Source organism: Varroa destructor, unplaced genomic scaffold (assembly GCF_002443255.2).
Source record: "Varroa destructor unplaced genomic scaffold, Vdes_3.0 BEIS01000003.1, whole genome shotgun sequence".
NCBI lineage: Eukaryota > Metazoa > Arthropoda > Arachnida > Mesostigmata > Varroidae > Varroa > Varroa destructor.
In genome coordinates, this window is record NW_019211456.1 from 4,742,781 (window position 1) to 4,760,166 (window position 17,386).

General features: G+C 41.7%; 2 protein-coding genes across 12 annotated transcripts in view; one reads left to right on the forward strand and one right to left on the reverse strand.

Annotated features, from left to right (window-relative positions):
• The window catches only part of LOC111248369 (uncharacterized), a 38,212-nt gene that overhangs the window by 2,904 nt on the left and 17,922 nt on the right, over positions 1-17,386 (reverse strand). For 2 of the 3 annotated variants that reach the window (XM_022800577.2, XM_022800579.2), the window contains 6 exons: positions 13,093-13,251; positions 10,757-10,897; positions 7,835-7,933; positions 1,465-1,566; positions 844-1,056; positions 231-545 (listed from right to left, as the gene is read on the reverse strand). In XM_022800577.2, the coding sequence (XP_022656312.1) occupies positions 231-545; positions 844-1,056; positions 1,465-1,566; positions 7,835-7,933; positions 10,757-10,897; positions 13,093-13,251 (1,029 nt within the window). The remainder of the gene's footprint in view (positions 1-230; positions 546-843; positions 1,057-1,464; positions 1,567-7,834; positions 7,934-10,756; positions 10,898-13,092; positions 13,252-17,386) is intronic. The other variant, XM_022800578.2, reaches the window with a different exon arrangement.
• The window catches only part of LOC111248372 (uncharacterized), a 74,377-nt gene continuing 58,461 nt past the window's right edge, over positions 1,471-17,386 (forward strand). For 5 of the 9 annotated variants that reach the window (XR_015323355.1, XR_015323357.1, XR_015323354.1 and 2 more), the window contains exon 1: positions 10,892-12,517. Coding sequence is in view for 5 of the 9 variants with exons in the window: in XM_086983086.1 (XP_086839212.1) it covers positions 12,514-12,517 (4 nt within the window). In the remaining 4 variants the exon portion in view is untranslated. Of the gene's footprint in view, positions 1,594-2,805; positions 7,458-10,891; positions 12,518-14,092; positions 14,719-17,386 lie in introns of those variants that run through there. The other 4 variants (XM_086983085.1, XM_086983084.1, XM_086983083.1 and 1 more) reach the window with 4 other exon arrangements.

Below are 17,386 nucleotides of genomic sequence, written 5' to 3' on the forward strand. Positions count from 1 at the left end.
CACTCTGATATGCTCATACAGGGCAACATGGCCCACCATTTGCACGCAATCGAAAAATAGGCATGAAACACAAACGTTTACAAATCCGACTTGAATCTCAAGCAACACAGCTGAATCATTACATATAACGTATATTTGAAATACTTCGGATTATCAGTTTAGTATCGCCGTTAAGCATTGCCTTAGCCAGAACTTTGCTGTCACGATAGAACAAGCACGGTGCCACCTACTTGTTTTGACTCCCCAATTTTATCATTGAGCTCTTGTTTGTCAGCCTCTAACTTTTTCTCAAAGTTTTTGAAGAATGGTACGCAATAACAGCTATACCCTCGACCGACAGGCCCTTTACGTATATTTCCTGCCAAATCAAGATAGTACTGCTCCCCTTTGGCTAAAGGGTCAGGCGGCAACGTCTCAATCTTCGGGGTGGGGAAGCCTGCCATGTTGTGCGGAGAATGCGGGCAGCCATACGGTCCTACAGGAATGGCATGCGGTAAACTCCTGGAACGTTGCATCATACCTCCTGAGTCGTTTTTCGTCTTCGTCTGGAACAACAGAAGTTGCTCGTGTTAAATTCCAATTTCACTTCTCTAGGGAAGTTTTGGATTTTTGGAAGTGTGTTGAAATATCTAAGTATTCAGGGGGATTTTATAGCAAAGAATAAATTATCGTAGGTGTTATCAACAAAAATAACAATATGTAAAACAACTTGCACACGAAATGTTCTACTCTTAATTTCAACGCTTAACGTGATTCCATAAAAACTTTGGCATTAATAGTCGGGAACATATCATTGTAATGTAATAATCATATTAAGTAGAAGTGGAAAGTGTTCTTTAGAACCTTCTTTTTGCGCCTACTCGCGCAGTTGTTGCCTCCTGGTTTCCCACTACTTGTAGAAGTGTTCGGATCCTTTTCCCGCTTTCGTCCTTTGCCGTCCCGCTCATCTCGATCTAGTGTTTCGATAGCCGCGAGTGCTCGTTTCGGTGGATCTAGAAGCATCTCCTCCAGTTCGGGAAATTGCTTTCGTCGCGCTATGTCTAATGCGGATTCACCCTAAAAGTACGTATTTTCGGGTTCGAGCCTTTATTTCATACAGTAACTTTGATTGATTATGTATGTTATTCGCTTCACGGTGGCCAACAAATCATTCCAGCATAAACGTTGGTAGGCCGACGTACCTTAAGTATACCCTGAAAACCCTAATACGTGTCTTTGTCCTAAAAATAATAACTCGAGTTTTGAAGCATACGACCTCTGCATTTTGTATCAGTATACATTCAGAATTGTTCTTATCGTCTTGATTTGATTTTTAAGGTAGGAGCTAAAGAATGCGTAAATATATAAACATAATATTTAGAGGTAAACCACTGCAATACGTTTTGAATAAGGATTAATTCACTATACACGCAGCATTAGCAATTATTAAATAAATTTCCTTGCAGTTCTTATCGTATAACAAACCTGCTCATTCTTGGCGTGAACCGCGGCTCCAGCCTCGAGTAAAATCTTCGTCAACTTTCTTTTGCGCATTGCAACAGATATATGTAACGCTGTGTCACCATTCTACAAGGCATGGAAATAAACAGACCGGTGAGCGATAAGTTTTAGTTAATATAGAAAGGGTTATAATCTAAATTTATAATATACACCATATAACTCAGAACTTGTGATTGTTCTCATACTATAATGCCAAATACAATTTTGAGGCCTCTGTGTTAACTAGTAGCTTCGTTCAGAATAAACTATCGGTTTCCAATAAGATGGATGTTACAAGTAATTCTGCTATAGTATGTAATACTTTAATAGGTAAGGGTTAGCGGAACACGGTGTATTTTGTACATACTAACTATAAGGACACAAGTTTGTATAATGTAATGAAATTCAAGCGTGTTGTATAGGCGTTTGACGTGTTACTAAAATAGACATTGCTGAGCAATCAATACAACTAGCGTATTAAAAAAATGGCTTGCTTCAAGACCAGAATATCTGCCAACGACGACCAACAAAAGAACCTCCTCTTATTTTTCTGTCAAATTGACAATGGCAAATATACGTCGCGGTATTCTTCTACAGATAAATAAAAGGTCACAGTCCCAATAAAGAACAGGCAGCATTGGGTAGCACCTATTTAGACTCTAAAATCGTGTAACAGCTTCTTCGTTCTATCGGAACACACAACGAAAAGCAATTTGTTTATGCAATCGTTTATTATGATCAACAGTAACACTATAGTTGATAGTAATAATACATATTTAATGGTAAGCATGTAACCATTATAATATAATGCTGACACCGAAAACATAATAATCGCATGATTTATGCTTAATTGCCCCGTATCCTTTACCTTTCGATACAAACTGGTCGAAGATACGAAGATAATTTTTAGTAGATCGTTCCTTTTCGTCGTGTGTCCTAAGGTGCATTAGAAAACGCCGTACTCGCTAATATTTGTATCTGATAAAAATAACTTCCACCGTGGTTATAGCTTCACTAGGTCATTACTGTAAATGTGGAGTTACATGTTTAAGAGAGATATTTTTTTCTGAATGACTATTCCATTTTTTGCTGGTAAGCTACTTTTTGCATAAATGACCATATAAACGCATCGCCATATAAAGTTCCATCATTGTCCCGCACGGACAACTCAAGATACGTCGCGTCGTAGGCAACGTAGTATTTACGATTTGCGATTTCGTTTTTTCAATTCGGTCATGTATATCATTGCATCGAAAAATGTAAGATTCACTTTAGTCTTCTTAATTTCCAAAAAATCGGCATCCGCATCTGCATATACGAAAAAAGACCGAGCCCTAACAGGGCTCTAGTTGTCCTGGCTAATACGTCTGCAAGAGAAACCATTCACAGATGGTCGCAAATCACCGGGTTCTGCCAAGCATGACTGTGTGATGCCATAAATAATACACTGTTACGATACTGAATATGGAGATTGTATAACCTCAACAACAGATGCTGAAAAAAAGGAATTTTTCTATAAAAAAAAAAAAAAAACAAAACTAAAAAAAAAATTTGTTTCTTTATGTTATATCTTTTTTATCTCGTATCATTCTGTTTTTTTGTATATTTTCTGTTCCCGTTTGTTTTTATTTAGCCAATACCTGTCTCGCTAGTATATAAACTGTCTATGCCCATCTGTTGTCCAGTCTCTAGACCTCATTTGCAGTTCTGCTCGACAGTTCTATGTATATATATATATATATATATATATCTATGTATATTTATATATATTTATATATATATATATATACAGTCCTGGGGATCAGCGACAGACAGACAGACACATCGATGTTATTGTTGTCAGTGTAGACGGAGATCAGGGAAATAAAGTGTGTCGTTGCTTCTGGTTCTTTCGCTTGGTCTGTTTACCGTTGAACCTTGTTTGAATGGACGAATAATGCATGGATGGCGGATGGACGAGTGAAAATGCTAAAGGACGACGAAGTTTGCTGGTACTTCTCATCTACAGGCAGCATTTTTTGCTGTTATAATTGTTGTTTTTGCTATTATCGAGGATGGCTTGGTCACGACATAACACGGCGACATAACGACAGCGAAGCGAAGTTGTTGTTCAAGCCGTCGGCAACAAATGAATCCAACAAGATAACAACCACTACCACATCAGCAGTAAAAGCCGCTGCCATGGCGCGTTCAGTAAAGATGCTGGCGGCCAAGCAACAAGGTGCTGCTGATGCAACTGCTGCACCGCCGGCGTAAGGGACGAGAGGTGAATTGGCAGTGGCCCGTTAACGGTGACCAGAGAAATGGGCGCAGTCAGCAAGCTCTCCCTCCTTCATTTAAATGGGCGTTGTTTAACGCCCTGATATATATTTACCATGGGCTAGATGGGGAAGAAGGAGCTAAAGAAACGATATCAATGAAAAAAAATTCACCACTGGTAGGGTGTCCCAGGTAATCTAACAACAAGGAGCTGTACAACAACAGCGACAGTAACAATCATAAAAATAAAAGCAGTAGCAGAAAAATAGGTAGGGCAGGACAAAATAAAGAACAATGTCGAAAAACTTGTCAGAACAAATATTATAAAATTAAAAGTTGAAGTGATCTCATCTAAACATACAATGGACGACAGTAAGATTAGGTAAAGAATGAAAACTAAGTGAAGAGCTAACAGAAGGATACAGCATTCATTGAAGCCTCAGAAAGGAAACGGGGAGCTACGATAGGATGCAGCACTATCAGTGTGATAGGCTCGTGTGATCAGCATAATTATCCACTGCCGCTAGTTCATATACGTGGACGCTTTGCCTGCGTGTCTATCTATCCACCTTGTCAATTGGAATCAAATCTAACATAATTAATAAGCAGTGATTATCAAAATCTGTGACGATCCGCTGATCCCAGCCAATACAGATAAAGTGCTGAGACGGTACATTGGGCATATTAGTTTGCAACTTAAGTTGTCTAGTAAACTTTGTTCAGCCCTAGATTTAACGTTAACTAAAAAAGGATGCACAGATCGAAATTATGTAATGCCACAGGAACACTAATAATTTATTGACGGTCTTCTTCTCATATCGCCTTCCTATGGATACCTATAATATAGGATAGTAAAAAAAGACCATGGAATTTTCTGTTCGTGGTCGTTCGTCTGATGTGGTGTGTATGGCGTTGATGTAGACACGAGGCTGATGAGGCAGACTAAGAGCTAAGAACATGCAAAAAATGAACACTTACAAAATAATATTCCCTTCGGTAGACGTAACCCTATTAGAATAGTCTAACAATAACCACGAAGATCATTACGTTACGGTCATTTCGTTATCTCGGCTTTGAACAGAAACGCAGTCACAAGAAAAAACCTATTTGAAATTCTTCAGACTAGACCACAGGAAACGAACTGGAATAAGCTTGGTGTTAATTACTGCTAACAATTATATATGCAACGATTGGGAACGGATGTCCTTTATCGGCTAGGTCTACTACAGGTTTTTCAGAAATATTAGAAAAGTCAAGGCTTCTGTCACGCAGCTTGTCCCGATTTGAAATTAGTAGGAAGTGATTTCGTAGTCGGGAGCCGGCGACAACATTCTTAGAGCGCCGATAATATTGTCGTCGGCTTGACAAATTAGCCTGTCCTATGTCATTTTAATTCTGCCCATTTTGTTGCCTATATCCATAACGTTAGCCAGTGCTCGCTTGGTAGAGGGTTTCTTGTTTGGATGAAGTTGTAAGACCGTACGATTATCTCCGGCTTGCTGGCGGTCTTCTCTGGTGCTCACCCCGCCTTTGGTCGATTGTTGCTTGTATTTGCTACAACAGAAACAGCGACGACTGTCAAAACCATCGGGGAAGAGCAATTAACGCTCCATAAAATTCTAATCAGAATCGATTTCAACTCCTAAACAATGTTGTACCCGAGGAGCCATGGAAAACCGTATGTGCTATAACAGTAACCATAATACCACCGACACATATTTGGACAATAACAACAAAAGAACGCCAACCATATTATGATACTATCGGACGAACAGCCCGGCGACGGTAGCAGTAGCGACCACGACTTTAGTTACTGCTAAAAGCAAACAATGTACGTATATTGGTAATGATGGTGCCGAATGACGAAGCAATATTGGCTTGCGAAAATAGCAGTGGCACGAGAAGCCAGCGCCAATGATGCACCAAATAACCAAACCACCACAGGGCGATGACGGCAATCAACAAAGAGGGCAATGGACAGGGGGTGGTAGGAGACATCCGTGACGTGGGGCGGCTAGAAGACCAATCGGTATTGGCGCATGCGTGTATCGCCCAGCATAAACACTCGACAAATATCTATATTGAATGATACGCGGTGGAAATGAACGGAAATTTGACCATCGAACGATTTTTTCTTGCCTCCCACTTGCGTCGTTGCGCTCTGCCATGAACATTGTCTAACGTTGTAAACCGCGTCATAGTGGAAACAAATTTAAACTCAACATAGGGGCCAACAGATATTTATTCCATGCCTTGCCGAAAAACAAACATCTCTTTTCTGCTTTAGTGTAGTCGAAATCTGTTGAATCTGAGATCGGTATGCATATGTAAGTGGCATTATTCTCACTCTATACAGATATTGACTTGCGGCTTTTTATAGCCCTGATCTGAAGCTTTCGTGTATGTCCTAGTGATATCTGGCAAGGCTCAGCACACTCATTACGACCGTGCATTTACAAGTGGCGGTAACTACAGCATGTTGAAGTGTAGTTGAAGACCTAGCTGAGCTCAGTTCGCGGGATTCATTTTATGGGAACGACGCGGAAATCTATTAACAGTTTGGTCTTATGAATCGTATATTGCACAATTACACTATGAGACATTCGAAAATCTACTAGAACTAAGTCTTTCGGTTTCCAGTAATGATATATTCAACAATAGTAATACTTTATGCATGCTTTGGTGGTGTAAGGCAAAAATGAGGCCAAATAAGATATTTTTAGAAGAAGAAAAATACCGAGGTTATCGAACCCTAACCATTAAATAACTAAATGAGAACGCTTTACATAAATAAGGCAATCTCAGGGATCAGTCCATGCGACAAACTCGCGCATAGGTAAATGGTTGTAAAAAAAAATAGTAACCCATACTTAAATACTGGGTCCCTGTCAGCAAAGGGTTCCACCGACTTTTAGAGTACATTTGACTAAATTTCGGCTGATATGAGCTTTTGAGAAATCGGCGCGTTTACACACGTTTTTTCACTCTAGTCCGCACTCACAATCGTTTTTTTCGAAAAAAAAAAAAAGTTAATTTGTCACAAGTAACAAATCGTTATCCATTTTACGGCCTGTTTCAGATTTAACTTAGCAAGAGTTGTCTAAAAGGCATAGCTTCTTATTGCAATATATTTGAACAACGTTAACGTTTCTACAAACACCTACACAACACGTGTGGATACATCCGTTATCACCCACGCATTAACATTATTCTTATGGAAAAAATAAAGATAATTATTACTTCAATTAGATAGCACTTGGCACTATGGTAACGTAAGGTTGACGCTAACTTTGTTTGTATTTGAACATATTATTTCTACCCACACAAACACACACGCACCGCATCAACGCTTACATAGAGATACCCTGAAGTCAAAAGAGAACCGATAATGGGCGAGTACTAATTTTCACATTCGTTTATAGCTGCATTCAAACAATGCACACATACATCAGAGATATTGATTTGGTGCGCCGTTTATCAGCAAGAACTATGTGTTGTTTGAAAAATTGGAGGCACGCATGTACGCGATTCACATCATGTAACGCGTCGATCGTTGCGTATGTGTTTTCCGTCTGTCGTCTACACGTAGCACGGTAAAGGATCTGCCCTACACCGTTCAATTATTGAGTCATAAAACAGTGACCAGGTTTTTGGCCAGGAATAAAGCTGTACCTCATCAGTTTCTTTTCCTTTTTTTTTGCCGGAGGCTCGTCAAACAGGTTAGGATTTCTGTATAATCCTTAGTTTGAGCTATCTCGTGTTTTTTTTTTTTGATCGATTACAGTATTTCCCTACAGATGTATTTCGAACTGACTTTTTTTTACAAGCACAACCTGCTTTACAGCCAGTTAGGTTCTATATATATATATATACGCCTTAGCTGCAAATCTTCCCGACACATTTGCCCGGACAGACCACAAACGACAGGATGATGAAATTCTCGATACTAGTAATGGCGTACAACGGATAAATAGTGGTGAAAGATATTATAGCTTGAAGTTATTATTATGTCTAAATAATATGTTTTAATATGGATGTATGTACCCCTCAAAGGGAAGAGGGAAGAGACGTAAAAATCAAAGCATAATATACTCACTCGGTTAGTTTCTTGCACGTTGCAAAAGGCAGAGACGAGGATACGAACAACTCCAGCGTGTCCATACCGCGTGGCTGTATGCAGTGGCGTGTCACCATACTAGAACGTCGACAAACCAAAAGCGACGATTTTAATAGTAATCATAGCTATTACGGTTATAGTGATTATTAGATAAATTTATTGCTTTCTTACCAATCACCAGTACAACGAGGATCCTGAATTTTGTGCGAATAGAACCGCTACAAAAAATAGAGACCACTGTTCATTATATAGAGAAAAGGGTGTAGACAATCTGACAACTGTGAAGTATTTGACAGACGCAACTTATTCGCGCTAAAGATGTTTTTCCTTCTGAATTTGGCCCATACTAATAGTGTGATCTACCTGAGCTGTTGGTTGGTATTTACCCTGCAAGTGTCATATTCATAAGCCGGGCCCCCCTTCCAACTCCGGGCTGCTTCCTGATGCGTGTGCTACACGAACTGTAGGAAGCTCTTCGACACATTTTGACACTTCAAAAAACTATTGGCTCGTTGGATTGGACGAATCAAAATGTACAGACAAAGTATTTTGATTGACAGTGTCCGGTTACCGTATCTAGCGCCACTCTCGTCAACGCTGTTCGACAGCTTATTTGTAATACTAACATTCGGTAATAACAACAAAATATATGAAGTCACCTCTTTAAGCAGTACTTTACGCGTATTTCAAAGTGGAAGTCTGCCGTTTGTTTCCTCGGAACAGTAAATTTGTCCTATCCAAATCACATTTTTATCGCACTCACTTCTTACTAAAAGTTACCATCGATTACTTTATTATTCATTATTGCTGTTGCGGCTTGGAAGTACACCTTCGATCGGTCCCGAATTTCCGTGTCTCGTAACAATACTCGGCCGCAATGACTCGAGTCGCCAATGCGTGACGTAACGCAAGCGTCATAATAGCGGTGGCTGTGACAATGTAACGTTTACACCGAATCGTAGTTATCTGTCTCCCATTTTGTTCGTAGCCCTCGATTTATGTTGTGCTTTCAGCCCTGAGCGACAGCTTGTTTCTCAGTTGCTATCGTTGATAGTGCTGCTATTGCTGCTACCTCAACTACGGCCAACTGGTTAGCTCAGCTCAACTTTTCTGTCTTTCCGGATGTGTTCCGTTTCATCGAAGAACGGTGGGACGAAGAACAGCATCTGATCCTGAAGTTAGCACTACTCCTGAACCAAACAGCGTCAATGCGAATGCGTTCAAACCCAAACCTGGCGGAACACGAACATAGAGATAGCAACGCTATGCAAAAAAAAAGCTAGAGGGTCTCAGAAGAACAATGTCTCATCGGATCTCTCGCGATGTTAGTACGTATTATACATGAATCAAGCTAATTATCACTTGTCAAAAAACATCCAAAACTTGTTGGAACAAACAAAAAAAGTCTCGCAGGACGGTAACAGGTCGCTTGGACGCTCCGGCAACAATCTTTACAAAAGGCATCGCATGTCGACACTGCCGCTGCACATGAGACCGGTTCGTGGGGATGTTGCTCATGAGCTAAACGCCAACTTCAAGAGCTGGTTCTCCATTGTCAGATATCGACAGACAAATGCGCTTTTTAAAGTACGAAGTTTTATGGCAAGCCACCTCTACCCTAACAAGTTTCAACTATTGCCAAGACTTATAGGTCAGTTCAACGAGCTGACAAAATGTGCAGATATCTCAGGCTTATGCCAATTAAGTTTGCAATACAGGCAAACATATGTACACGCTGGCTTCCGTAAGGCAGGTCGCACCTCAAACGTGGACAGGATGTTTTTATGGTATTTTTAATTCTTGAAAGAGACGACAACAGCAATGGCATAATTAATCAATTTAAGTTGCGATTTAGCCATTTTATTTTCGAATAGTTTATTGCTTAAATATTAGTATTTAACAACACCACCGACAACAGTTCGATATCAAGAGCTTTCTGCGTCCATAACATTCTTCTGTCCAGCATAATAACAATGAACGACCGTTCATTTTACATAAATCCAGATCCCCTAAAAACAGGTCTGGCGAAACAACGGATACTGCGTCGAGGCCTGTGTCGGCCAACAAAACGGCCCCAAACGGCGATGACGGCAGAGATAATCTCGTTGTTGGTGATGCTGCTGATTTCGACGAGCTTTGACGAAGACAGAGATGATAATGAGCTGACCTAATCACGACAAGTATTATGGGTAGGCAGGCAGGCAGGCGATGAAAAAGAAGCCAGAGCGTCAAAGTGCCAGTGATGGCGTGGAGTCCTCAAAAACAATGACCATAATGGACACTGCTTCGGATGATCAATCGCGACGAACAAAAGTTGCTGCTGCCGCTACACAACCACTTTCAACAGTTGCGACCCCCCTCTCAACACTAGTGATGACCAAAATGGCAGGAAAAATTAAGATCTCACTGAAGTTATCGTATCTTACTACTATATAGATACAGTAAAATGAGGAAGAGATATAGGGTGCAGCAAAGAATAAGGCTGTCCGGACGCGGATGACAATTAACAGTGAGTGAGCGAACGAATGACGTTCCGTTGACGTAAAGATTAGGACGCCAACAGCAACAGCAGATGACAGCTTTCACCAACGTCATCTACGCTTACTCAGCAGAGCTGCATCTATGCAAGTATTCTATATCTATGCAAGGCCCACATATAACCCAAATCATTATAAATGAGAATCGTAAATATCTTCATAAACTGTAAATCAGACGACTACCCGTTTTTTGTGCAATTCCTTAGGTCGCTGTCCTCTAATCATTGAGAGCTGGCCATATGTTAAATATGAGCCATCTTCTGCTATAACAACACTTTCGTTGTGTGTTATCCTCTTCTCCTTTTTTTGAAACTATAATTTTAACGTAATCAATATTACAGGAGTGTATCGCACTTATACTCACATTGTTTTTGACGTCTGGTCCACAGCCTTCCATGAGCAGGACACGACTGCTCTGATTATGGCCGTTCTGTGCCGCGAGATGTAACGCTGTAAATCCTGACTTATTTTTGACATAGAGATTTGCGTGAGCTTTCGCTAGCACCTAAGGAGAGCAAAAAATCATTATAAACGCAGATATTAGCTCAATGTGTCTCGAGCAAAAAATCTATGGAGAAACATACCTTATGACACAATCTGGGAACAGTAACGAACGAATAGACCAGCTGTATGTGCAGCCCAATGAATGCTTGAGTTTTGAACAAATTTAGAGCTTGATAAAGACGATCGACTCCATCAGATTTAAGTAAATCGAACATATTTAATTCCTGTTGCAAGTCCACTCTACTAAATTACGCCGTTTTTCTGCTACTTTTCTCTTGCGGAATTGCGGAAATCGTCTAGGCAGGGATGAGCTACGCGCGATCTTTTCGAATGGCCTCAATTACGACGTCCGAAACATTTGTCCATTTGCAGTTTTTCTTTCCCTAGCATCATCATCGTCATTTCTTTTGTAGTCACCGGTGCTTTCGTCAATCTGCACCGCTGCTCTTGCCGCCCCTCTTCCCTATAATTGCAGCAGACGACATACTAATAATCATTGTACTCGTTGGTGGCGCCTTCGTTCCGTTTCCCTTATGGCGAACTTTTCGAAATTACGATACATACAATGCTTACAATGGCAATAAGTGACTAAGCGATAGCCGTTAACAATAAACATTATAACTATCTATTTATTCGTCTTTAATTTGTATAGATGCATAGCTCTCTTTTCGCACGTGCAGTAACGTCGCTGGACACGCGATTTTAATTAGATATTGTTTAAGCAATCAATGTTCAAACGCCGATACCGTTAGTGTAAACAGAGCGCTGTTCCAAGAACAATATGGAGCTGCTGATAATTGTGCTAACGGTGATAATAGGGACGATACTGATAGTGGCCAATTTGTCTGAAACGCTGTAGCGCTTGCTACTGCAACTGCTGTTGCAGTCGGATCGATAATGAATAGCGTAAAAGAACTGTACACGCCGTTCATCGTCAATGGCTCCGAAACGTTCTGCAACATCCTCTAACGTACTGATGAAAGCGATCTACCGGCTTTCACCAGATATGGCTTAGCAGTCACCAGCGCATTTGCTGACGGCAACTAAGAACAGCAGGACTGAAGACAACAGCTAGTTAGGACTCATCGACTGACCGACGCGAGAAGAAGAAGAATGTCATTCCGACCATGCAGGACACAGGCCAAGAGTGGTCATTGAACAGCTTGCAAAAACCGGCCACTTAGTCACCTGGTCAAAGAAAACAGCGCCAGCACATCGCAGAGCGGTCATTGTTGTAATTATGACGCTGTCGCCATTGCACTTGCTACTGATAAGTGAATCAAGGTTGCGTTGTGTGAAGTCATATAGAACTAGAGAAAGGGAGCCGGAAAAAGATGCGGAGAATAAACCTGGATGGAACGGGTCGGACTGGAAGTAGTGTCGACGATCCAAATCTTTACCACATCTCGCCAGGAGCTAAAACTGAGGTCGCTCCACAGCTGTCATTGGACGCAGTCCCGTGTTTTCCCGTCGTCGTCGCCGCCGCCACTGTGATACATCACTCATTCTACACTTCGCATTACAAACATTCACACGTTGCCGCCGTGAGGGACACCGCTGGAGTTCATACTGGCCAACAGTCGACCTCTATTGACATCGCGACCCGCAGACAAACGCATGCGTGAGTGCGCGCGACATAAATTCTTCACAAAGCAATGTTGAGAAACTCTGAGCCAAAACGTTCTCGCTGCCTATGCTGAAATCATGTTTCTCTTTGTTATTTAAATGCGTACACATCCAATGGGAGTGTTTCTACCTGCATGTTTGTTGACGGTCCGTGTGCGTGTGTATCATAAACAAATGTTGATAATACTTGTAATGTTCGCTCGCACTAACAGAAGAGGATGCCTAGACGGAATGGGCATATCTGACAATTTGTTCGCTTTTTAAGCAGTTGTAAATCCGTTGAATATGGCAGGTAATTTCTAACGTTCCCGATACTTCTCTTTCGAACGGAGCCTTTCTGTTACCAATAGACGTCAGACAGCCTTGCATATGTAAGCCGCGACGCGTATACATTACGATATTCTATGTATTTCTTCCACAACAAAAAGTACGTTATGAATATGTATATGTGGTTAGCCAAGACGAAATCGTTCTGTGTTGATCGTAGAAAAACGTTGCTAGACCAGTATGAGTTGCATATATTTATTTTGAGCTAATTTAGTATTTAGCCTATTTGTTTTGAAGACTTACTTCAACACTTTTACTGAAACCTCTCCAGGCAGCTTCGTGTAGAGCTGTGTTTCCAGACAAACGCTCCTGCATGTTCAGTGCCCCTCCATGTTTCGCAAGAAGCCGTAACACCTCCACATGGCCATCCATTACCGCTTGATGAAGCGGCGTGTATCCACACTATAACGTTAAAAGCAGTAATAAAAGAATCGTTTTAGAGATGACCCTGTTAAAATTCCGAGTAATGATTTTCAAATCTCGAACGAAATGTTATTGAAAAGACATAAAAGAAAAGCTAAAAACCTTTCTTTACTGATACTTGGACACGATATCGTGGCGCTGGCAATTTCTTAGCATCACCAGCTTATACTGCCCGGCGTACGTCCGCCGAGCAAAAATGTGTGTGTGTGTGTGTGTGTGTGTTTTTTTTTGTTTGTAATACGATTTAGAAAGCCGGTAGACTGGAATATCTATTCACAAATACCTATTATGGATAGCAGTGTTATCTTTCTGTCTTTATGCGCATAATGCGGAATCGATTTGTATGTAGAAAACATTTTACCGAATAAGTAACTTGTAGCCAAAGACGAACACGTTTATTGAAAGTAATACTACTCCAGTTTTCGTAATTCAAGGTTTCCAATATGACAAACGTTGATTTACTCGCAAATGATGACAATGTCAACAACGATGAAAAATTTTATTACGACGAAACTTCAACGAAACGAAAAACAAGATCATTTGAATGAAATTATGTCTATTGTGTCATCGACGCGAGCTACCAGTTACACTGTAGGAACTACCCGCGTAACGTTTGACCACGATAATCCTATGTCCGGTCAGCAAAAGAGCAGCGGCCAACGGAAAGACGCACGATCCAAAAGATAACTTGTTATTCAACTCTTCGACAATTTCACTCGTGGGAGAAGACGCCAGTGGTAGCATGTAAGTTGACAATGGTTCTCACGCTGCAGTTACTGAGGGTTGGCGAACTAATATTACAATATTCGATCAATTTCAGCCTGGCTTTCTTTCTGCTCAACTTCGATGCAAGCACTCAGGTGCGCAGACCTCCCGTTGCAGATCATTTTGCGAAGAACAGACTAGACGACAAATTATCATTTCGGGTAAAGCGCTTTCTCAGTACGACGTTTATTTTGCCTGGAAACGCCACGAAGTGGCCTATATGCTACAATAAGATACTCTTTGGAAGTATCGATTTAATATTTGTTGATTCTGTTGATTATGTGCCTAGCGTAAACACCCTATAGCTTAAAGAAAAATTACATTTTCAAGCAAGGGTCATTTATGCAACGTCATTGATATAGTTTCAGGTAACTTTACGTAGCATTTGAGTGATCAGAATTTAGCCAGACAGAGGTATGGTTGTCGTTGCTGCTTCTAGGACCCGTTCAGACAAGCGACGGCTAACGAATGAACCGCAGACTATTCGTTGGTACCATTTCGTCTCCAGTATTTTTCTCACTGGCGTGCATATTCGTTCGTTCCGTGTTGCTTCGGTACCTTTCACCCATGGCAGATAATAGTAGAGGGTAAGCAAAAGACAACGGGTTGCGCTGCAGCAGGAAAGCGTGGCAATGTCCAGAATGACACCGGAACCGCTCGGAAACTAGCTTCCTGAAATGGGTAAGCTCCGATCCAGCGCATCTACTACGAAAACGTCAGCACCATATCCATGTATTTCCATTGTCTACTAACTTGTATTTCTCTAACGCCGGCATTTGCGGAGGAGTACACCCGGTGCAGTGAAGTTGGCCGGTCAACTTCACAGAATGGACGGGCGCATATCTTTTGCAGAGGCCATTCGGAGATTTTAAGCGATTGCCTCTAACTTCATACATCCCCACTCAGAAAGGCGAGTACCCGTCGTCTACACTCACGTCATTGCATTCTGTCTTCAAAGCGTTTACCTGCTAAATGCCGTGCAGCAACCTCTAATGTCGCCACTGGTCCTTAGGGCGGTGGTTGTCGCGCCTAGTTGTCGCCTGTCGTGCCTAGATGATGACAACGATTGCAGGGCTATCTCACACTTTGGTAGCTACCGAAGTAAAGATTTCAGAGCGAATATAAGAGTGTTGTACATTGTTGCCTCATTAGCTTTTCTGCATTGTTCTGAGCTACGCTCGTTCAACCAAGTGTTCATACGGTGAGCCGACCCCACCTGTAGGCGTCTTGCTCAACTTGTCACATCACACGGTGGCGATACCGATGATTCATCATCGGTATCGCCATGAGTTGTGCAATACAGTTAGCAATAGAAGAGATGGCAATCTACGCTCGCGTTGAGGGAGCATTGTAGCTAATAGGTTTTTTCTCGTCTCGCTTCGAATGGTCGCTTTCGATTTATACGAGTGGGTCGTACGTTCAATCTGCACGATTGTGCATGTACGTGAATGGAGACGTAGCATTATTACGTGGATATTATATGGAATGTAAACGGTAACGCTTCAGCGATGGTCGCTTGTTTCGTTTGCTACTGCTCCTATTGATACTATTACCTTCTGTCGGTTTTACCAAGTGTGTTCTTTTTTTTTCAAGTGCGATGGTAAGATTTCCGTCTTATTTGGTTAACTGGCTGGTAGATGCTTAATCGAACCCGTATCGCCAACTTCAGTGTTGCTACCAAGCGCTCATAATTATACTCGAAGGAGGCCAGTGGGCCTCCCAATGCTGTTATGTCAGTACACTTCTCTAAATGTAACTTGCGAAGGAGGTCTCTGTTTATTGCGTCTCTTCGTATAGGTTCCTTCGATCAGACCATGTTAGGCTGGTACCCTTTCGACTGAGTATGAATATGTTTTTCTCCCTTTTATAAACGCGTAACTTTAGCCAGCGAAAAGGAGTCTTTCCATTTCGGTCTATGAAATAAATTAGACAAACTCGGCCTGTAGGTGATTATTTTACTTTTTTTTAGGTAATCAAAGAAATAGACTCGGTCGGTTCCGCGGGCAAGAAGCTAAATTATTGACATCAGAAGCCAGACCGTAGCATGTTCGCAGTTCTGGAGCAAAATAAACAGACACAGCCGACATAAAATTATTTCCATGTTACCATGGAATACTAAGAACGAAACGTTTAGACGTAAAGTAGATGTGGGAAATCGGTGCAGTAGATAATAGCGCAAGTTGACGGTCCGTCTGAACGTCTTACGCTAAGCGGACGCTGCTCATCACCGGGAACGTCTACTTCGTGTAAGCATCAAGCAGCGGTGAACATGTTCACGTAACGAAGATCCAGATAGAAAACATTTGAGCGATAAGAAGCCTTGCACATATACGAAAAACCTCAATTGTCTTCCTCGCATCCATATGCAGTTATAGCTCATTATAAAGCTCATTTTACAGCAGTAAATTTGCACTTAGCACGCACAAATCGAAGATATATTGCTACGTTAAATGCAAACGTTAACGGCGTTGCCGGCAGGCGCATGAAAGGCAACGTTGCGAGAAATTAGCACCAGAACATACCTTTGATTACAAAAGTCCTTTTAACAGATGCGAACATAAGCAAACGTGCCCTCACGTTGCGGAAGCGGGACAATGGTAATCACTAAATGCTTATTCGTTCAGACACCCCCGTTCTGGCCCGCATTTGTCTACCCCCACTTCGTCCTCACTCACTCCGGTCAGACAATCACTCAGATTGGTCTTCATCGACCTCCCACCTTTTTGGTTCCCAAACTCTTGTCTCGCCCATTTTGTTCCACCTGAAAAAAACACCATTAAAAACGAAAACTGGGCAGGAAGATAGACGACAACGCTAGCAATAACGGTGCTATAAATGAAGTGGCCCTCATCTTCACCGTTTATCAATAGTGAATTAGCGTTGTGTGTAGACGGAAGTAACATTCGTAAGACTGCTCCAAATACGCAAGTAGAAGCTGACCGTGAAACTTTGGACTTTTTCAGCTGCTATAGTTAGCTGAGGCTTCGGTTCTCACTTAGCCATGCGACAGAACCAGACCGCCTTCGTCCGATGGTCGCACTGTTAACGAACACCTACTATCGTGTTATTGTCACGAGCGTGAGGTCGTACAGATCCTATATCGCCTGTTCTTAGTCAGAAGAAGCCACGGCAACGGCAGCAAAAGTATACATTTTTCCCTTATCCTCTCCGACCCCCAGACCCCTTGCCGTGCTTTACTCTCCTCATCTCTATATCTCTTCGTTACGTCAGTTAGCGTTTTTTTGTTTTTCTATTTTTCGCCAGAATTAGCGTTCCCGTCTTAGTTATAATCTGTTTAGCCGCTAAACAACTATGCCAGCGGCTGCTATTCCACCGGCGGTGCAACGCC